The sequence below is a fragment of the Perca flavescens genome, chromosome 7 (genome assembly GCF_004354835.1).
Source record: "Perca flavescens isolate YP-PL-M2 chromosome 7, PFLA_1.0, whole genome shotgun sequence".
Lineage (NCBI taxonomy): Eukaryota > Metazoa > Chordata > Actinopteri > Perciformes > Percidae > Perca > Perca flavescens.
This window is the reverse complement of record NC_041337.1, coordinates 29368855-29392172: the sequence shown is the minus strand read 5'-3', so window position 1 is coordinate 29392172 and position 23318 is coordinate 29368855. Positions and strand designations below refer to the sequence as shown.

The 23318-nt window shown below is 43.0% G+C and overlaps 1 protein-coding gene across 3 annotated transcripts in view; it reads right to left on the bottom strand.

Annotated features, from left to right (window-relative positions):
- LOC114558410 (plexin-A1) overlaps positions 1-23318 on the bottom strand; it is a 295347-nt gene that overhangs the window by 232122 nt on the left and 39907 nt on the right. For all 3 annotated transcript variants that reach the window (XM_028582404.1, XM_028582402.1, XM_028582403.1), the window contains exon 3: positions 15611-17018. In XM_028582404.1, coding sequence (XP_028438205.1) covers positions 15611-16795 — 1185 coding nt within the window. In that variant the 5' untranslated portion in view covers positions 16796-17018. The remainder of the gene's footprint in view (positions 1-15610; positions 17019-23318) is intronic.

Below are 23318 nucleotides of genomic sequence, written 5' to 3'. Positions count from 1 at the left end.
CCGTCTTAGTAGAACTGGCATCACTGATTTGTTTTTAGCAAGCAAAGGGCCACTAAGACCATTGGGCACTATTTGGTTACTTCATCACTGACATTGGAGGGAACTGCCTGCTCCTGATTTCTGCATACCAAACAGGGCATCACTGTCCGGATGCTTTTAATTCTTTTGGTAAATGTTTTTTTTACTTTTCTGTGAGTCCATGAGTGAGGGGGAGGCACTTTGACATTTTAGCATCTGTTGTTTTGGCTTGGGTGAAATGAGGAGCATTAAGTTGGAGATGAAGGGAGAGCCTGGCAGCAAGGATATGTGCTCTGGTGGAACGAAAAGCTGCAGGCGAACAGAGAGAGAGAGAGAGAGAGAGAGAGAGAGAGAGAGAGAGAGAGACTTCAGCCCCATAGGCCAGAGGCAGAGGAATAGCTGGGATGCCAAGAGATCAACATTTATTTTGCAGCTAGATTTATTCCACAAAGTTTCCTTGCTCTGTTGGTTTCATCTTCTCTACACATACTGTACAGTACGTCTATCTTCTTTTCTTCCATTCTTGGATTCCTCCATTATTTTCTCTCATTCCTTTCTTTATCTTGCTTTCTTTTTCTCCATTTCCTTCACTCCCCCCTCTGTGATTGAAAACAGATGTGCCAATGCGAGGAGCTTAAACATTTTAAATGAAAACATACAAAGCTTGACTGACCTGCAACCATGATGTGTGAACGTGTGTGTGTGTGTGTGTGTGTGTGTGTGTGTGTGTGTGTGTGTGTGTGTGAATATTTAGAGATCGCAATACCAGTTACCTTTTCTTTCGTTCCCTCTTCCCTACTCTCCTGAATATATGCATCAACACAAGCAGGTAAAAAATGGAAAATAAAATAGGAAATGATCTGCCCCAGGCCTGGCAACAATCACACACAGTTGTCGAACTTACCCTATAATGTCTTTCCCTTTCCATTCCTCCCCCCCCCCATTATTTAACACAGGGATCAGTGCATGCAGGAAGCCTCAACAGCTCCAATATTTGTCACACTCAATATACTTTAAAACACCTTCAAACATTCTTTTGGGATAATTGGTTTAATTGCAGAGTGTAAACGAGGAGGCAGTATCGCGAATGCGAGCCTATTGCTTTCAGTGCCACACTGGTGAATTCAGAAACAAGGTGGAGCAGATTTTTAAATCCCTGCCGGTCTCTGCAGTTGTCAAGACTGAATCCCAATGGGGAAAATTTTCTGGGTCATAATTTCATAAAAGGAGCAGAAAAACAAAACATTCTAGAGGAATTCCAGAGAGACAGAGCTGTGTGGGAAGACAGGGCTTGGCTCCAGCACTCCAGTGTCAGTTGGCCATATAGGTTAATGTGCCACAGTGGGACAGCAGCTCGCTTTACCTCAGATGGCCTCGGCCATCCAATGAGCTAATTCCACATGGAAAGCTCCAGTCTGGCATGTCACTTTTCTGGCACAAATTTGTTTGTTGACAGCAGTGAAGCACACTTTGAACATGCTGTAAATGTGTATTTTCATCTTTATGTTTGTAGTGTTTGCCTTGTAATTCAAAGTAGAATTGTGAGGCTCTGGATGACTTGGATCTTAATCTAAATTGAGGATTCCATGGATCCACAATTCCTAGATGCCACTTTATGCTCATGGGGATTGTTTTATATTTTGTGGTTAAAGAAAAATAATGAAAGCATCTGACAGTTTTGCCAGCTGGTATATCAAAACTTTAATGTTCTATATTTCAGCTGCATTTGAGTCAGATACAAATGTGTTATTCCAAGCTTTTCACCCTGTAATTTCTTTACGGATATTTGCGTCTCATCTAATTTTATATATTATGAGCCTCTATCTGGTATCATTTATAGTACATGCAATCATATCTTAAAGTAATAATATAACCGTGTCTATGTGTTTGTCTGGATGTCTGTATTTCTACATAGAGAACGGTATCAAAAAAAGTATCGACGTCACGGTATTGGTGTCAGTACCGGTATCGAACATTCTTGAACAATACCCAGCGCTATCCGTCGATACTTTTTATGGATTGCTATTGGCCAAAATAATCCAAATCGAATGCCGATCCTTTCTTTACTCTGCTGTGTCTGGTCCGCCTCAGTCTGCTATGACACATCTGCTACTCCTTGGCCTTCATTTACCAAATGTAGGCAAACCTCACAGCTGCACGTTGGCCAAAATGCTCTTTCTATGTAACACAAGCCAGATGATGCTCTTAAAACCACGCTGTCCATCTGAGCACTGCAGACTATAATCTGTGTAATCTGAATTGAAGCCTTCCCTGACAGCTATAATCCAATTATTACAGCCCACTACAGGGATTTACCCAAATATGGCAGCCTGTGAGATGCACTGTACTGCTGTGGGGTGAAAGTGGTAGGCACAGACTGACACAGGAGGGTGGAGTGTGCTGACTATACAGGCACATACTGTAGCTCCAACTACACACACATGTTTATGACAATACACACAAACAGATATGCAATGGCTTGTTGAGCACAATTTATTCATAACAACAAGTACACCAAACCAAAGGATGATATAGGTTGTTTATTCCTACCCTCTATTACAAACCACAGGACATTATCTGTCCTCATGTCTAAACAACAGAACGTACTGTAACGGTCGCGGTTTTAAAGGAGTCGTCAAAGTTGTGAAACGATCACACTTTGGTTAAGTTTAGGCACAAAAAACTACTTGGTTGGGTTTAGGCACCACAACTACTTAGTTACGTTTACAAAAGATTGTGGTTTGGGTTTTTTAAATCAGTATCGTTGCTAGGTTACTTAAGTTACGGTTTTGCACGCTACGCAGAACATGACGCAGAACGGGACCCAACCTGCCTCCTACAGTTCCTCACCCTAATTCCTGTTTTTCTCCTGTAATAATTACAGGAGGCCACTTGAGGGCGCCGCCACTATAAACATCAACATTAGTCTTAACTGCTGCTTGAACAAACGACCTACGGGAGCGTTTTTCAGAGAGGACAGTCTCTAACAGAATTATAAGTGAATGCAAGGCTTTTTGTTGTTGGATGGCTCACAAAAGTGATATATTTTTCATATTACATATTTTGCTCAACAACTTCAGCCAAATACTTAACAGACAACAACTGGAAAATCATGTTTAAGATACATAACTGAACAACCCAAAACACTGGAGGTAAAGGTTATTTTTAGACCTCTTATGAGTAAAGACAGGGTTGGTAACTATTTCCAATATACACATTTTTATAATATTGTTTGAAATTGCCTTTACACCCCGACAGCGATAAAATAATTGATGGGCTCTAAAAAAGGAGGGAAAAAGATCCGTCACCTGTAGCTGCTGTAATCCTGTAAAAACTCCCACCAATCACTGCGTCACGGTCCGCTTGTAAAGAACCAATCAAATGCCTCCTTGTCCCGCTGAGCGTACTTTACCCCTCCTGTACGAGCCTGAACTCAATGCGTATGATAATATTCAGTGTTTGCTTACCGGTGAATTACAGATGAAGTAAAATTGTGCTCCTTTCTTGTGCTCTGAAGCAGCGACCCAGCGGTGCTGAGGCATGTCTGTGTGCTGGTCGGACATAGACAGTAAAAGAATGGACATAGCGACGCCTTAGACTTCGACGGAGACCAGTGAAGTGAATTAGAAGCACTTTTCCGGTGATGGCTGAAGGTTATTGTGCAGCCTCAAGCTGAGCTTGAAGACGTAGATGTGACGTGAACAACCTGTCTGAAAAATGTTAAGTCTTCTGGTAGCTGTGCTAAGAGAAATCTCAATTATTCCCAATCTTGCAGAGACGGAGAGTGTAGGTATATGTAAGGAGATAACGTGGGCACAGGCTAATTATTGATCACTAAAATGCTAGTTAACATTAGTAATTAAACTTAAACAGCTAATGTAAGTCGAAGATGTAAGTAATGCGAGATTCTCCTGACTATACGGTAATTTATCTACTATGCGACAGTAAGTCGCGTGGTTATGACACAATCGTTAGCCTATTTTTACAAAAACGTCTGCTAAGGAGCCATAACTGGACATACAAGCTAATGAGGCCTTTTATACATTGTTGTGTTTCTTTAGAAATAAACAATGGGGAAAAAAAGGCTTTAAATGCTTCAGATGTAAAGTTATTCTCTGTCAAAGTGACAAAATGAATGGGAGTCAATGGAATGCTAACAGCAGGTGATGGCATGTTAGCCTAAGAGTCTCCCCATAGGAGTTACGCGTTCCGGATGCCCGGATGGGGTCGGAGCCCCGAGGGCAGGGGGAGGGGTTAGACGGAGCCCGAGGAGATGCTACTTTCAAAATTCGCTAACTAATCAACATTAACAACCCTGCCTTTAAGTTTTTTTTTTATTTGTATTTTTTTTTATAAAAATATTTGAGATTCAAGTCATGCTGATGAAATGCTGATGAAAAGCATTAGTGGAATTAATTTCAAATGTATACTTTGCCATATAAAAGTGTGTCAGTGTGTGTCTGTGTGTGCATGCAGGCGTACGCACGCAGACAGCCATCTCCACACACACAACAATATGAAGCCAAAACATGTCTATAAGCTTTATCTCCTCTCACAGCGCCTGGTGAGCAGCTAGCAGGAAAAACCAAACACAGCTGGGACAGCCTGCTTTACACACACACACACACACACACACACACACACACACACACACACACACACACACACACACACACACACACACACACACACACACACACACACACACACACACACACACACACACACAAAGATGTAAACCCCTGCATTCACACATGCACACATATATGAATAATTAAAGAAACAAATGCCTTAATGAATGTTTGCACAAACAAACATGCACACATATACAAACACAGCATAAATGCCCATCAATAAATAATTACACTCTTCATTAGATGCTGCAGGTCAGCAGTTTGAGAGTGTGCTGCAGAGATTTGTGTCCAGGGCGACCAGCACATGTTTGCGTAAAGGGAAGAAGTTATTGCCTTTTTGACCCACTTAGGTTAGCTATAGAAGGCATGCATTAGACTTCCAGTGTGTTCTGTTCCCACTGAGCAGATTGTTTGGTGGACTCATAAATGATATTTGACACAGGGACGAGCATAGTTTAGGGTTTAGTGAATTGTTGCGCCACTTAACCACGTTTCATTTCAGTCTTTCACAGACACAGAAGAGCTGTTTTGTTTCACTCTGATACTAAGGTTCTTAAACGGCAGTATCACCGTCGATGTTTCAGCTCAGCGTTCAGTCGGAAATCTCGTCCAGACTACTGGTGGGTTCCTGAGGAAGAAAAGGTCACTTTAGGTCCAACTCATACAGCTTTAAGGCTAAGCAGCCACATGCTCCAAAATACTGACACTCTCAAGAGCCTATAGCAGCCATTAATCCATGTTGGCAAGTGTGAGAGTTAACAATGAACACCACTCACTGTGCAGTAAATTTAGTTCACAGGCACCAATCCATTCTGTAGTTGGATCTGAGAAGTTCCCCTATTGAGAATTCACTATAAGTTTGAAGGATTTCACAGCATGGTGGGCACCATGTGATTCAGCCCGAGGGCGGAAAAAATCACAAGACAAAAACATTACGGGGAAGTGTTACAGCTGAAGTCATTACAGTGCCTCAAGGTATATCATATTTTGCTGCGTCATGCATCAACATGTCTCAAGAGGCAGGAGTGAAAACTGCACCTCATCAAAAAGTGTTTTCCCTCAATGGGCTCTATTCTAGACAGCATTTGACAGCAATTCACCTCGGCACTGTATGTATTTATCAGTACACCGCCAGGAAAATTCATCTTTACAAGTCACTTAGTCTCCCACCGAGTCATAAAAACTTTTCTTTCTTCCTGTGGCATGAGATAACACCATCTGTTCTCAGGGTGGTTTCACCTCTTCAAGAAACAATGAGCGCCATTCACCAACTGTTCTTAAGAAAGAAAGTTCTTCTTAAAACCCACTTGCACAGTTTTCACAAAGATTCTGACATTCACCAATGTTTTCATATTTGGAATTTGGTCTTAGATAAGAACATAATCTTACATTTTTTTTTTTGCAAAACAATTGGTTGTTGCGTTGTTGTTGTTTATCATATTAGAGGATTTTGAATTACAATACTATTTCTTATCATCTATATGTCTTTTAAAGGTCCCATGACATGGTGCTCTTTGGATGCTTTTATATAGGCCTTAGTGGTCCCCTAATACTGTATCTGAAGTCTCTTTCCCGAAATTCAGCCTCAGTGCAGAATTACAGCCACTAGAGCCAGTCCCACAATGAGCTTTCCATAGGATGTGCCATTTCTGTGTCTTATTGAGGAGGAGGGGGGGCAAAGTGGAGGGTGGGGGTGTGGCCTTGACCAACTGCCACTTTGCTCGTTTGAAAGCCATGATATCGCTCTCTCATGGGTGGGCCAAATTCTCTGGGCAGGCAAAGCAGAGAAAGGGGAGGTAACCTAAGATTCCAGATCAGCCCATCTGAGCTTTCATTTTCTCAAAGGCAGAGCAGGATACCCAGGGCTCAGTTTACACCTATCACCATTTCTAGCCACTGGGGGACCATAGGCAGGCTGGGGGAACTCATATTAATGTTAAAAAACCTCATAAAGTGACATTTTCATGCCATGGGACCTTTAAAAGAAATTTAACTAAACGCTTCAATATATATTAGTTATGTTAATTTGGGAAGTAGGCCTATTTCAAAGAACCAGCTACTAACATAGTTGCTCCTCTTTTGCTCATTCAACCAGGACAGTTTCATAATCATCCAAGCCAACTGGAAGTGCTCCAACTGCAGGTCAGAAAACATTGCCTTGGCTTAAAATGTATGGGACGTTTACTTCCAGTAACCTAAATGCCTGAAATAGCTTCCCCCACTCCAACACTCTATAAATAATAATAATAATAAAATATAAAATACCCAGAATTCTTCAAAAGACTGAGCTCGCTAGGGGTGGCGATACCGTATCGATACACAGACGCCAAGTATCGATGTATTATAATATATGTGTTGGTCAGTTTGTCTGCTTGACAATCCCATTTTGCAGCAATATCTTGAAATATATCTTTTTAGATAAAACAGATGTTGACAAAGTTTCCTTTTGGGCACATCATTTGAAATTGGGAAAAATTTGAAGTTGGATGGATATCGCACAATATTGCACTATGTTTTAAAATTGCAATAATATCATATCGTGACAGAAGTATTGTGATGATATCGTATCGTGAGCCCTCTAGAGCTCGCAAGAACAAACCTGTCAATATTGCAGATATCACAGAAATATACCGCTCAACATCCCTTATCCAAATGTCTACTAGCCAGGAGAAGAGGTTATCTAGGTCATTGTAGAGTTAACTGTATGCCAGGAAATATTAGTGTGCATGATGCAAGCACAGCCATTAGAGCCTTGAGATTCCCCACCCAGCAGGCCCAAAGCATGATGCAATGTGGGTGATCTGTCCACTGAGGCACACGGTAATGACACTGAAGATACAACTGAGCGACAAAGAAAGAATGAAGCAGTGAGAACGAACACACACACACACACACACACACACACACACACACACACACACACACACACACACCAGCCGCCTGGAAGACAGGATAGAAATAGACTATAATCCTGGCCAGCAGTGATCAACACTGATAAATATTAATAAACTCTATTATGCTCAGAGAAAAAAAAGAGACAGAGTGAACGAGAGAAAAGATAGAGGAAGAGAAGGACAGAGAGGGGTAGATTAAGAGACAGAGAGGGCAATAACAAAAGAGTCTTCTTGCTCTCTGTTATTGCAGCCAATTTTCCCTCGGTCGTCCACCTTGTGGTTTTGCAGACAATGCAACAACACGCACACACGCGCACACGCGCGCACACGCACACGCGCACGCGCACACACACACACACACACACACACACACACACACACACACACACACACACACACACACACACACACACACACACACACACACACACACACACACACACACACACACACACACACACACACTTCTTATTATCGGCCCATTTTCCTCTGTTTGTTCCCTCTGTTGTTTTGTCCCTCTTCTTTGGAGGCCAGGATAAGAGGTGGGCACGCAAACACACACATACACACACACACACACATACACACAAATGAGCACACAAAAGTATACAGAGAGGGAGGGACGCAGAAAAAAGGGAGAAAAAGGGAGTCCTACACACACAGAGGATAGTATCTCCCTCTCTCTGTCTGAATCAGCCTCATTAGTCATGCTGAGGCTGTAGCGTTGCCGGTCGGCCTGCTTACAGAGCTGTAGAGCTGGACGGCAGCCCACAGCCAGCGAAGGTCACCCACCACTCCGTTTAACTCCCAGAAGACCAACACTGGCCTCTTCCTGATAATGAGTAGACATAAAGATGCACAGGGAGAGAGCTGCGTTTGGGGCCACACCCATCGTGGTGTGGAGCTGTGGGAGAAAAGGCCGCTCGCTCACCCAAACCCAAAACTAATTGGGCCGACTCACAGACACATAAACCTGTTGTTGCCATGCATCCCGAGTAATTAATCCGATTGTAAGATCTACGATCTACAAAGAAAAGCACATGATCATGCTCCAAAGTGAAAAAAGTGATGAGGCAAGATGTGAAGTTATAAGGAGCAGCCTATTTCTATCACTTATATCGCTGAACAACTGAATTCAGGGCAATTCCAACATGTGTTTGACATACAATATGTATTCCCATTTCACTAATTTATGACTCGGAGATGTTAGACAGAATGAATCAATCGGGTTCTTAGGGGTGATAATAGGGGTGTCCCGATCAGCTTTTTTGACCCCTGTGCCCGATCCGATTTTCTAAATATTGAATATCTACCGATACCGAGTCCCGATCTGATTAATTTATTTTTGTGATGGGGGGATGGCACACGGCAAAGGGCCAAAAGTTGGATTCAAACCTGCGCCTCAGCCCTCATGGGGCGCACGCTCTTACTGGGTGAGCTAGAGGTTGCCCACGGTTAATTTATTTGATCAGATAATAGAACTGCACACAGGTTTTTTATTTAGAAAAATAACCAAGTAAACAAAGTAACTACCTTAATACATTTACCTTGGTGCTGCAAATGAGTCAAATAAACTTAGTGACGCCTCTTGCGCTTAATAGTCAATCTTTGATTTACTTCTCATGTTTAAAGCGGGATTTATGCTTCTGCCGAGGCTCCACGCAGAGCTTTCACCGTAGCCTACGTAAGTGGCCTGAAGTTTGTGCGTTCGATCGCTTTAAGAGAATAGCAGGGCCAGCATGTGTGTGCGCGTGTGTGTGTGTGGTAGAGTGACAGGGATTAGCTTCGCAGCGAGTAGCAACTCTAGAGTCATAGTGAGAGAAACAAAGTGTCTCCCCTGTTCTTTCTGACCACAGTGGGAAATCTGTAGAATGAAAAGTTAACCCTCTCCTTGATTTCATGTTGAGTATGGAGAAGGAGAAATGCAATGCAACGTGATCGGACCAATCACAGTTGTTGTGGTCTGAGTCGCCATGTTGTGTGGTTACATTTTTGACAGGTGCACGTCAAGCAACGGCGTAGGGTCCGTATCTCCATGTACCTATGTGCGTATTTACGGCGTCGATTTAACGCGGAAGCATAAAGTGGTCTTCGCTACTACAGTATGTCGCCTCCAGGGAAAAACAGTCTGTAAGCGTGGTAGAGAATTGAAGTAATCTGCTTCTGTAAAGACGGATGACTAAGAAAGACGGACTTGAAAATGCTGGCATCCAGGCGCTCTGGCAGTGTGTCTGTGGCGCAGGGCGTGTGTGATTAAAGGCGGCGATCACTACAAGCTAATGTAAACCATCGGAGTAAGGTAATCGGGGGGGGAATGGCGATCCCCGATCAGTTAAAAAATGCCCATATCGGCTCCGATCTGATACTTGCGATTGGGACAACCTTAGTTGATAGCCACTTTCGTGCTGGATGTTAAGCAGCAGCCCTTACAGATCATGAATGAAGGAACGTTTTCTTGCTCACAGCCGGGCCATTGTCCATCTGTCTGGCCACATTTCTGTCCATTTCGCTTTCAGTGTCCCATTTCTCCTCTGCATTTCACCTCACTCAGTTGTTTTTCTATTATTCTACTTTCCCCTCATACAATATGTTCACTCTTCCGTTACTGACCACAAGGCAAACCGAGCAAAATACCTCTCAAATGTGACAGGACATTGTAGCACAAATGCAAGATGAAATGTCCCTCCTGTTTTGTGGGTTTCATATGAGTTACCGTCAATATACACTGGAGTGCTGGCTCTCAACTCAGATCATGGATGACATTGTAAAGACCCCCAAGGACTAAAACATCCTACAAATGACTTCCTCTCCTATATATCGCCTTATTCCAGCTGAGCCGTAACTGGAAGATTAGAATTGGACTGATTTCAAGTCAATTTTAGACAGGGTGTGGAATGGTGACCATAAAGTCCTTCCCTTTTAGTAGCTATAAACCTGATCCAAGTGGGTAATGATAACCCACTGCCATGAGAATGAGACTTCTATAATAATCTGTAGTGAAGGTTAAAGGTTTGACATCTTTTACAATACTAAAAATCTCTTATAGACCATCATAGAGCGCCGTTTTTGTGCTGTACACCGTGATGAGGTTTGATAGCCTCCAGGTAGTGTCTGAGTGTTGGCTGACTGACCCAACCTTGTCTCTTGGTACGAGCCGATATAAAAAGTTTCCACATGACACAGGCGCAGAGGGCTGTCACCGCTCTCGTCAGGAAACGCCCAACGTGCCTGTACGAGGAGATGATGAATTCATCACAGCGGCGTCCCGGAGCGAGCTCAGCTGACACGACCTTGATCGATTGCAGGCAGAACGACAGATGGCCATAAAGGACGATCATGTAACTGTACGCTCATTAGCATAATCGCATGCACATACAGTACACTTTATACTACCAGGCCACATGGCGCTCGCACAGCAGCGCTGGGCTTGGGACAGAGATACAATGTTGTTGTTGTTGTTGTCGTCGTCTCGAAGTGGGACACTTAAAAACAAAATTAAATTAGCAAATATAACAAGAACGTGCTGAATGAGATTCAGTTATTTGAAAATAAAAAAAAATAGTTTTTTTGTGATTGTTGCAGGCAAAAATCCATGATTATGCGGCACGTTTTCTTAAAAAATGCGATGGAATATGCGGGATATTTATGCAATTTCATGCGATGAAATTGCAGGAACTTGCAAAAACTGCGGTTTGATCAAAAGGAGAAATAAAAGTGATTCCCCCAACACCCTGCTTTTCGATGTTCAAGTCGCGTAATTACGTCACTTCATAACATTCCCATGGCAACATGGGAAAATGGCTGCTCTTGTGTGAAGTAAACGCAACATTTTTCAACTTTGTGCCCGGTCATTGCATACACTGTAATGACATAACGAAAAAGGACTGGTCCATTTTTTATTTATAATTAAACTAGCAAAATTGACTAAATCTGACAATAAGGAGAGAAGATTGACTCAAACAGTGGCTCAGGCCTCACATACACATATTTTTAAGTAGCTTTTTCATTGTGTTTTGGCAATTCGTCCATACACAAACTGCTTTTTAATTCATTGAAAACAGAAACAAATTTGAAAAAATCCTGACAGGGAGGACATTTCAGAAACTCTACTTTCAGTGTTGTCGTGTAGACAGGGAAAACTGAGTTATTGGCCTGTAACGTCAGTGTGCAACATTTTTCACTTTGTGAAGCGTCCCAAATATAGCAACATTTCGTGCAATGGCGGACGTGGCAAAATAGTGCCGATTCCAACCGCTGATGCTTATACAGTACATATGGTGCAGTTACTCTTCCACTACATTGAGGAACAGAGGCGTCAGAATGCGCAATGGAGCGATCAATGCGCCATTGCAGCCAGATAGCCTTTTGGATATAGCTTTTTTTTCACCCTTATTATTGGCCAACATGTTTGGACAGGATTTTCTTTCCAGACAGAACTGTCAGTCGTGTTTTTCTTAAAACTTTAAGTCTATCAACAATTATATTAGTCAAGTAGCTATCAACTAGGGCTGTAGCGATACACTAATCTCACGATACGATACACGATATTCAGCTCACGATACGATATATATCACGATATTCAGCCAACGATACGATTCAATATATTTCGATACACTTACATCATTTACTGAAAGATTTAAAGGGGACCGAGTGATTTTGGTGACATCTTGTGAGTGTTCCATTTACTTGGATTTAATTAATTGAACTAAAAACATCAATTACACATTATATGTCTCTGACTGGACAGAGAGTCTACAGCAGGGATCATCAACTACATTTTTTTCAGAATTTTTCTAAGCACTCTGGCGGCGGGACTTTCAAATAAAGAAAATAAAATGAATTTATACCTAATACGCCTATTCTTGTTCAAAATTTTCACTTTCTTACTGAATTAATGCTACTATTTTTTAACATGTATTAGTGTGAGCAAACTCCTAAAAAACATGGAAACTCCCTAATGATAACTGGCTCTTTAACTAGAAAAAGATCTCAGACTAGGAGGCAGTTCACTGAGGAGTGATGGTTAAAGTGGTTATGGAAACATTATTGTAGTATGCAGAATCCTGATTGGTGGAAAATGCTTGCAGAAAGAAAGGCTGTTGTCAGGTAAACATGTCACTGTCAAAGAGGCTGAAGCGAAAAGTTGAAGTGGAAAAGCCAAAAGCCCAGCTTTAATGATGAATGGACTGATAAGCAGGCTATGCACTCGTCATGTATGCCTCATTTGCAATGAAACGATGTTGTTGCAAAATAATACAACCATCATCATCATCATCACTCCAACATAACGATCGCGTCATTCATGTACATATTAAGTAGCTCCAGATTGTCCGCTCTAGCGGAGTTTGGTTTGTTCAGCCAACAGTGAGGTTTACAAGAATTTGTCAACATTTCCAGATTCCCGGCAACCTAAGATAAACAGTTAGACTACAAACCGATAGCTTTTGTTTTAGCTTGTTTGTAAAAAATTCGCTATGTGCAGAGTAGAGCTGTGTTTGCGTAAAACAGCGCGGTGGACTGAGCAGATTGAAATATCGCTTTCTACACGTTTATGCCGGTCTACACAGGTGAGTGCATTGATAAGTATTGACTTTCTACTCACGAAGGTTTAATTGTAGCTTATTTACAGAAAAGAGACCAGCGTGAGTTCATCTGCCCCAGCGGCCGTTGGTAACTGTATCGTTCCCAGTCAGGTGCTGCGTGTTTTAACCTTTAACGCACACACACACACATCTCGGCTCATGCTGTGTGTGTGTTTTAACGCACACACACCTCGGCTCAGCCGTGTGTGTGGAGCTCGGGCATCGCTCTGTACAGAATCCCGGCATGTGAATAGAGGTGTAAATACAGGGGGCTGGGTTTTTGCTCTAAATGCTTGAAATGATATCACATTTTGTGAATTCATGATTACTCTGGGGGCCAGACTAAAAGCTTTGGCGGCGGGCCGCCAGTTGACGTTGGCTGCTCTACAGCGACACTAGCGGCTGGCTGACCAAATCGCTCTTCCTGCAACGTGAACGGGGGTAAACACGGGGGATTTGAATGGGACTTATGAATCGATACTCGCGGCATAAAAATCAATACTTTCTTGGGGGAAAAAATATTGATTTATATCGCAGAATCAATAAAATTGCTCAGCCTTACTATCAACCAAGAGTCTGTAGCCTCTGTGCGGCTGCACTTAGGCACAGCGTTGCTTTTTTTCTTTCATCTCTTCTCTCACATCGTCTGTTCCTTCCAATACTTCCCACCTCCTTCCATAAAACCAACGAATCCCGCTTTCTTTCATTCCCGAACGCTCCGCTCCCCTCTTTCACTGGCATCATCTGTTCCCTTCACATTGTATTTCCAGATCACATCCAGGCACTGGCTTTACACACTAAGTCACTCTAGACCTCATCACTCAGTGGAAAGTCAAGGAGAGGGCAGAGAGAGATGGTGAAAGAGCAAAGGCTTGAGAGAGAGAGAGAGCGAGGGGGGGGGACAACAGGGAAGAAGCTGAAGAAGAGCAAAAGGAGCAACAATGTAAAAATGAGGGAGGTTAAAATGAAAGGCAAAGAAAAGAGGTCAGGGAGAGAAATTGGGGAAGGGAAATGGAGAGAAGCAACGCAAGTAAAAGGCAGATAAAAGAAGGAGCAGAGGGAGAATGGGGTTAGCAAAATGAAAGAAATCTTTATGCAAAGGATGGGGCTTGAGTGAAAGAGAAAATTAAATAGCACAGAGAGAGAGAGAGAGAGAGAGAGAGAGAGAGAGAGAGATGGAGAGAGATGGAGACAAAGAGGCGGAGAGTAGTCCAGAGATTTATGGCAGGTTGTTATGGAGCAAAGACTGAATAACAGAAGGTGAGACCAGGTGAATTATTCATGAGCATACAGGGCTGTGTGTGTGTGTGTGTGTGTGTGTGTGTGTGTGTGTGTGTGTGATGTGACATGTGGGTGACACACACACTAACACAATGTCTCTTAGGCACCCTTAGGTCAGCTCATCTATGAGGAAAAGGAAAGACAAGCCACCCACAACCTGCGGACAGTCTAAATTAATCCTAAAAAAATAAATAGACAGAGGCTAGTGGTCAACTGTCCTGTCCTCAGGCTGAATGAGTGTGTGGATACATTTTAACAATATCTTGTTCATTTATGATCTTTCAGTGGTAAGAGATTCCCATCTGCAGTACTTAACAATCAAAAGTTAATTTACTACATTGCAGGTAAATATATTATGTACTTATGTGCATCTTTTTACTCATACTCTTAGCATAAATATACTCCCTCTGTTATGCTCTGATAGTGCTACAATGCTGGATTGGAAGCAACAGCATTTATTCCATGTGCCACTAATTGTGCAATCACACCTACACTTTGGTTGCTTTGGCCCAAATCAGAATGGAAAATATGACTTTATTGCATTAAGGAATTTGTTTTGATTCATACTTTCCACTTCCAGGTTAACCAGGGAAACTTAAATAGATGAACAAGCATTTTAAAGTTTTGGTGACCTGCCATCCTGCCATGTAGCCAGGGTGGAGATTTGGGCTTTGGCGGTGAGAGTATGGGGGCGAACTGTGTTCAATTTCCGGAAATTTCAGTTCAACATTAAACTAATGTTGGAATTCACCCCAAACATTGCCTTCAGGGGTTTTTCCCATACAGTTTGGCTTCGATTCTGTTCGAACTACTGAGAAATTGCCCAGCAGTTCTCCAAGAACCACATAGTTAGCTGCATATTCAGGCCTTTAAAGTGCAATTATTTGAAGCCACCCAACATCCCATTTCTCACAGCCAAACTGAACTTATAGAGTAAATGCTGAAGAATGAACACACCCTAAACCCATGGCCACTAAAAGGCTTTTGGCAAGGTCCAAGGTAAAAACAAGCTGTCCAACCCAACCTTATTACGGGAACTACAAGCTGTGCTTGATACTTAAAGTGATGTGAGCCTATTCTGTGTTTTCAATTATTAAGGAAAACATGCACACACAACCACAAGCCAAAACAATCAGGAATCACAGAATTTTCATGACTACTGATGATCACAAAAACACCTCTGGGAGCCTCAAACACTCACCGAGTTGATGCAGGCCAGCTCCTTGTTGAGCAGCCAGGGCAGGGAGAGTTTCCCCTCTCCTCTGTAGCACGACTGAATCCTCTCTTTAATCTTCTCCTTTATCCGTCTCATTGTGAACAGACACAAAGCCGACTCCTTGGGCGGCTTGGCTCTGTTCTTCTGACCCTGGGCGAACACGGTAAACAGGACCTCCTCATGCTCTGAAATACCAAGCGAACGTGCCAAACGGGTTCCCGGCCGGGCCAAGTAAGCATCCTGAACCAAGCGGTACTCCACTCCGTCCTTGGTGCAGCCGATGGGGAACTCAACGTAGGAGTAGAACTTCGGATCGTCGACGCACAAGCGGACGATTTTAGAGGTGAAGAATTGTTCGCTGCTTGCGTCTGGCGAGGTGAGCTGGGTGTCGAGCTGTAAGGTCAAATAATACACAAACTGCTCGCTGTTGAAGCCGTAGATGTAGTAGATGTCAAACGCCGGGAACTTTGAGAGCGTGTCCGAGGGGATCTTCAGCTGCGAGGAGACAAACTCGTCCTGGTAGACGAAGCTGAACATGTCGGCGTTCTCCTCGTTGGACATCAACTTGCGGCTCGACAGTGTCGGGAAGTACTCCGATTTCCCATCGATGGGGGTGCCGACGAAGAGCTTCCCGCCTCCGCCGAAAAGATCCGGGGAGATCACGACACCTGACATGGTGGCTGCCTCGGCAACGCTGGATAGGTAATGCTCTTTGCGGTGGTGGGGTTCGCCGAGCTTGAACAAATCATCCAGACGCAGGAACTGGCATATTCCCTGGGAAGTACTCCCACAGGCAATTAAGCGGTTGTGGGCAGCATCAAGTAGCAGGAGTTTATTGACGTTAGAGGTCTGCACCAGCTCGTGGGGGCAGGACTGGACACCGGGCGGAGGGTAACAGCGAGGGTTGTCCGTGACCGGGCCAGTAACATGGCTCCGAAGCTTGGTCAGGTTGCTGGACAGCTTGTAGATCCAGTTGACGGCGCCCAGGTAGACCTCGCCCGTTTTGTTGTGAACCACCAAATGTGTGAGGCCTCCTTCCGGTGGGAAGAAGGAGAGAAGGGAGGAGGTGGAGGAAGAGGAGGAAGGAGCGGATGTGGAGCTCATGGGCGGGGAGAGGAGAAGGAAGAGGAAGGGAAGGATGAGAAGAGGTTGGTTGAGGTGGGAGGACATGGCGGTGAGGGGAGGGGGAAGGGAAGGTGTGAGCGAGTGGGTGTCGGTGTGTATTTTTGGAGTGTGTAATCCTCTACAGGTTCAGTCAGTGCCTTTTTAGGACTGCGGGGTACGAAAGAAGGGTTTCCAAGCAATCGACTTTCCTCGTTCTCTTTTTCCGCCTTTCTCCGTCGTCGTTTTTACAACCTCATCGCCTGATCCTCAGCCTCGTCTGCCACCAGCCCTGAGAAAAGAACAAACAAAATCTTAGCAAACAAAGATGTCAATACGTTTGCAGACTTGGGTTTTTGCACTTCCAGAGATGTGACAAAAAGTATTCATTCGTTTGTACTGAAATGACAAGACACTAAATATTCGCCCACAGACTCCAAAAAAAAAACAAATGAGGGCACTATCGGCTTTGTTTTATTGACTTCTCGTCTCTTGGCTCGCACAGCTCTGTGGAGTGCATCTTTTAAAAGAAGACAGGGCCAAACATTGCTCCTCGCCGTATTGATTGTCTGGAGGTATTAAAGGATCCAGCAGACAAAGTGTGCACGCGCACACAGAAATACATACACACAAAAATGTCACCTGTGACACAAAAGTGTATGCCAGTAAGAAAACGTGTCATTTTGAACAGCATGTGCATCCAAAACACAAAGGAGACCTACACACACATACAGAATCACACACAGGCCGGGACACTGATGTGCAGCCTGGTGATAGCAGGTAAACATCTATAAATTACAAGAAGGGCTGCAGGGAGAATCCTATGGTATATTAACAACAGAGCAGAGAAATACAAGCACCCTGCTTCTAAAAAAAAAAAGAAAAAGGGGAAAAAGGGAGAGGACTGGTCCAACACGATAAAACGGGAAAGACAGTGAGAGGGAGAGAAAAGTGAAAGCTATTTGGCTTCATACCAGCTTCAATATAAAAGGCAGTGGAGATGGTGGAAAAGATTGCTGTAAGCGAAAACTACGGGGGGGGGGAAAGTGAGAAAAAAGAAAAGGAGATCTATATTTTCCATCCAATAATTCCGCTTTTCCAGGTATCTTGAGGCTGGGGCATATCCCTGAATGCACCGAGGTACAGGTAAAGTCTTGGTTGCTTAGTTTTTAGTTTAAGTGCAAAAGCAAGATGGCTGCTCCACATGCTCAAACATCACACCATTGTTGCAATTATTATCATCAGCGTGTGATTTTTGTTTGACGAAACTGATCCACCTCGGGGCGGCCTCACCCAATAAGCGCCCCCATGTAGGCTCAGTCCTTTGCGGTGGCCCGGATTCGAAAATCCGACCTGCGGTCCTTTGCTGCATGTCACCCCCTCTCTTACTCACCCTGTTTCCTGTCTATCCACTCTGTCACTATCTAATAAAAGGGAAAAAAAATAAAATCTTAGAAAAGAAAAGTGATCCACCTCTACCGGTTGGTAAGCCCAGAAGCAACCAGTTTACGGAAGGTTGTTCTCTGTGTAACTTCATCACTTTGGTGTGGCTCAACTAAGGATGTATTGGTAGAGCTGGATACCATGGCAGTCAGCCTTGCTGCCAGCTTGTCTCAGTGGTCAACTGGGGCACTGCAACAAAACCACATTGTTCCCATACATACATAAGTGCAAACAACATATCTGTAAAACTCTTAACAAAGAAAAGGTAAACCAGTAAGAGATGTATGCACCTGGTGAGTAACGTTTATTGCAATGAGAAGGCAGCATCTTGGAACAAGGATAAGTTCTCGCAATACATCCATGGGGTCAACCGTGATAAGAAGACATTACATTCGCTGTACTGATTTACCTTCCAGGATATGCAAAATCTGTGGCACCAAAACAAAATAGTGGTTCAAAAGGCTACTGTCATCAGGAAATGTTTTAAACCGACCGCGTACCCACACACTGTCCAACCTTCTTTTCGTTGGTGAGTTCATTGGTTTATGCTCGACAAAATAAAGAGCACAAGGCAACGGCTTGTTTCATAATGGAGTTTGGTTAGCAAACTATTCTCGGCTCTTATTTCTGCTGCTGTTTCTCATTCCTCCCTTTCATTACATTCCTCTCTCTCTTTCTCTCTCTCTCTCTCTCTCTCTCTGACACTTCACTTCTGGTCAATAGCGTCTTTCATCTCCAGCCCAGCCATGCTTACAGTGGCCCAGATGATGATGCTGTTGCGTGTCCCATCCGGACAATACAGCTACTGTTAGCATCTCAGACACACACACAAATGCACAAACATACATCACACACATACGGAATGTGTCGTGGTCCACAGGAGTTTTACACACACACACACACACACACACACACACACACACACACACACACACACACACACTCATGTATCCTACTGACCTCAACACAGACATAATTAAGATCAAACACACCTGCCCACACACACTCATGCACCGCCCATGCAAGTGCACGACAGATCAACGTGAGAATGTACACACTTGAATAAACAACAGAGGAGGGAATTTAACTCACTATACTAACATGTTAAGATGGCTATTTTTGCAGCATTTTCATCTCACCTTCTCTGATGCATTTTACAAATTCTATAAATAAGTCAAACCCAAGCAGCACACATGGACTCAGTGGCTATACAGCTTGAGGAGCAAGTGAAGCTGAGAGCTGATGATGTCAGAAGAGGAGGTGTTTGACTAAACTGGGACAAAGAGATGAGAGGAACTGAAAAAAAACAGTTTCTGATTTAGTTTTGCGTTAATGTCTGAATTACATTAAACAGGGAACAGGGAAAAAATGGTTACGTTTATGGATGAAGCCATTGTTTAAGAAAAAGAAAAGGTAGAAAAATGGTATAGAATATTCGAATTGGGTAAAAACATTCTTCCTGCTTCGCTGCACACAATCCTAATCCAAACAGACTAAATTCATGCTATAATTGTGTGGTTATTACATTTTTGTGTGTGTGTGTGTGTGTGTGTGTGTGTGTGTGTGTGTGTGTGTGTGTGGTTTACCAAGAAAAACCTTGAATTACCAGGCCTTACTGGCCACTTCTGTGTGTGTGTGTGTGTGTGTGTGTGTGTGTGTGTGTGTGTGTGTGTGTGTGTGTGTGCGCATGTGTGTGTGTGTGTGTGTGTCAGGGCCATCCTTAAGCCCACCTGCCACATCAGATGAAGCTGTAGAGACGCTCAGGTCTGTCCCGCGCTGATTTATTGTTGTTGGCACATTGATTGCACACACAGCCGCAGACCTTGGCCAAACACTTAGGCAAATTTATACACAACACTTCTTTAGCATGGAGTTCACATCCAAGCCCGAGTCTGTGTCTATATGCATGTGTGTTCATCCTGCATCCATTCAATCTTGCTGTATTTACTACTAACACACACACACACACACACACACACACACACACACACACAGACACACGTCCAAACACATCGGCCAATACATAAACTGTTACGTACACAAAGCATATGCAGTGGTAGCCTAACGGTGCAAACCACAGGGTAAACATTTACATGTATTCCCTTTCCATTTTAAACATTTCTTCTGGATGGAGTGAAGCGGAGAGAGACTGTTGGGGACATGAGCTGGAACTAGGGCTGGGCAATATATCGATATTATATCGATATCGTGATATGAGACTAGATATCGTCTTAGATTTTGGATATTGTCATATTGTGATATGACATAAGGGTTGTCTTTTCCTGGTTTTAAAGGCTGCATTGCAGTAAAGTGATGTACTTTTCTGAACTTACCAGACTGTTCTATTATTTGCCTTTTCCACACTTAGACATTATGTCCACATTACTGATGATTATTTGTCTAAAATCTAAGTGTGAAGATATTTTGTTAAAGCCCCAATTCTCAACCCTATAATATCGCTGCAATATCAATATTGAGGTATTTGGTCAAGAATATCGTGATATCTGATATTTTCCATATCAACCAGCCCTGGCTGGAACCTTCACCTGCATTGTTGATGAAAGCATGTGAACCTACAGTAGACGTTTTAGTTTTCTACAAATAATCAGCAGTAGTGTTGGGTATCGTTTATTTATTTATTTTTTTTCTGATTCCAGTGCTAAAACGATACTTTTCAAATGGTGCCGGTGCCTAAACGGTGCCTGAACAGATACTTAAAAAAATAGGGTGATAGGGAATAGGGTATTTCACAATAACTCTGAATGCATCACAAGGCTTACTAGTTTCAAGTGAACGCACCGTCTGTTGTTTTTCCGACAATGGCATCTGCAGACTGCTTAACGTCCCGCCGTTGGAATCCTCTACAGTGAAATACAGACACTCTTTACACCGTTTAGCTGTCAGCATTTTAACCGGGTTTATTCCAGCTGCTAGCTAACGGTAGGCTAACGTTACCTAAGCGTTAACTAGCGTCACGTGCAGCGATGCTCCTGTTGCCTCTAACGTCTGTTTCAGAGCATCAGAGAGCAGCGCAAAAGGAATTTAATTGGCACTGAAATGAGGCACCCAAATCTGCATTGCAATTCAGTCCGGTAGATACCGCTCGTTTAGGCACTGGTGCCGTATTAGCACCGGATTTCGGTACCCAACCCTAATCAGCAACCGCGGTTGAAACCACTGATTACTCTAAACCGTGGGCTTCGTAACACCACTCTGGATTCACACTTTATGCTAAAAGTTAAAGTTATTTTATACCTCCTGCTGAAAGTTTAAGTTATTTGAACTTTGACCGTGTTTGCCGCATGCACAGTCAGTTTTACAACTCCATGTCTAAACAAGAAGCGCATACATGAAGAATTCATTGGATTTAAAAATAAATGTGTATTGGCTTTTCTTCAGCCTTGAGCTTAGGGCTGTGTGTGCATCCAGCGCAAAACTGAGTGCCTCTCAGACTGCTGATCACATGATGTGAGCCCCATAGGCTCTACACATGATTAGCGGTAGGAGCTGTGTTGACTTGACTACACAGAGACACAGTGCAAAGGCAAAGTATAGCACTGGTCTAGAGATGAAAAAACACCAATGCAATAGTTTTCATCTCTGAAACCTCTTCATCTTGTCACTACTACTTAAAGATCCTCTCAACTCAAAAGAGGTTTTTTCTTACATTTTATTCCTCTGAAATGTCTGAATTTGACTATACTGTATCCGTGCAACGTGTGTCACTAGAGAGGGGTTTCCTCCACATTCTTCTACTGAAGGGGGAGGCGTCTGTGCACTTGCCTAAAAGCTGAGATTCAAACATACCCCGGGGAAGCTTGATTTGGTACGTCGCAGTTTTCGAAAGCCAATTGCTTTCTAAAAAACAGCCAGAAAAGAATCCTACAACCAGACTTTTCAGTATAGAGAGCGAAAACACATCAATTGCCGGAGGGACCCGGCTCCAAGCCGTGGCGCTCCAGTCCGGCTTCGAGGCACTTCCGCCTCCTGTCTGAACCCGGCTCAAATATGTACAGTATGGCGTAATCTCTCCGATGTTTCTAGCCATCTTGATGCGCACTCTTTCACCGTTCAACCTAGCGCAAGCAGCAGCGGTTGGAAGGCGAGGCCAGTTCCAGAATTTCTAACCCTAACTCAGAATTGTTTTCTACTAGTTTTGTGGAAAAACAATGTTAAACAAAATATTAATTATAGAGTATTTCTGCATACTTTAAAACATGTCCGGAGAGCGACTTTAAAGGTTTTTTTTTTACTTCTAGTAAGGCAAGGCAATTTAATAGCACATCTCAGCAACAGTACAATTCAAAGTGCTTTACATAAAACATTAAAAGCAGTTACAAATGAATACAAAATTAAAAACAGATAGAATACAGGAATATAATTCACAATGTTGTGCAATGAATTAAAAAAAGGCAACGTCAAAAAGATAGGTCTTCAGCCTTGATTTAAAAGTAGTGCTATGGAGATGTTCTTCCTATGAGTGAGATGTGCTGCAGTGGGCCAACAGAAGCAGAGCAGAAGCACACCGCAGGCAAATAAACCTGGATGTCAACAATGCTGGATTTAAAATACTTTTGCAAATGCTTAGATGCAGCATAGCAGACATCTCAAAGTAAGCATGCAAAATTTTATCTGATCAATTCACTTTCTTTTTTTTTTTACTTCATGCTTCTTGCAACAGATGGTAGCAAAGTTAAAGTTTCAGTGCAAGTCAGATGAGGACAGGGGAAAAGGAGAATTGAGAAGGGGGGCAGGAGGCGGACACTTAAACGTGAGGAGATTTCTATTTGGAATCCATTTTTCAAAAGACGTTATATTGACAAGTGCTAATGCTGCAGACTGTAGTCGACTCACACCCTCTTCTCATCGCTTTTACCGGATAGATAAGACAAGGAGGGAGGCAGAGGATGAGGAACTTGGTTAAATTGAAAGGAAACAAACTGTAAGAAATATCCAGTTTAAAAAAAACAATCCAGCTTTGTAGGCATTTTTAGACATGCATCTGCCAGTAAAGTGAAAAAGGTTACTTGGTACCGATTTATGGTACCGAACGTTGACAAAAGTGTCGTTTTTTACCATATTAACGGAGAGTATTGGCTCTAACCTGCTTTGTTTTAAGATACCGTCACATGTTCGCAAAGAAAAGAAA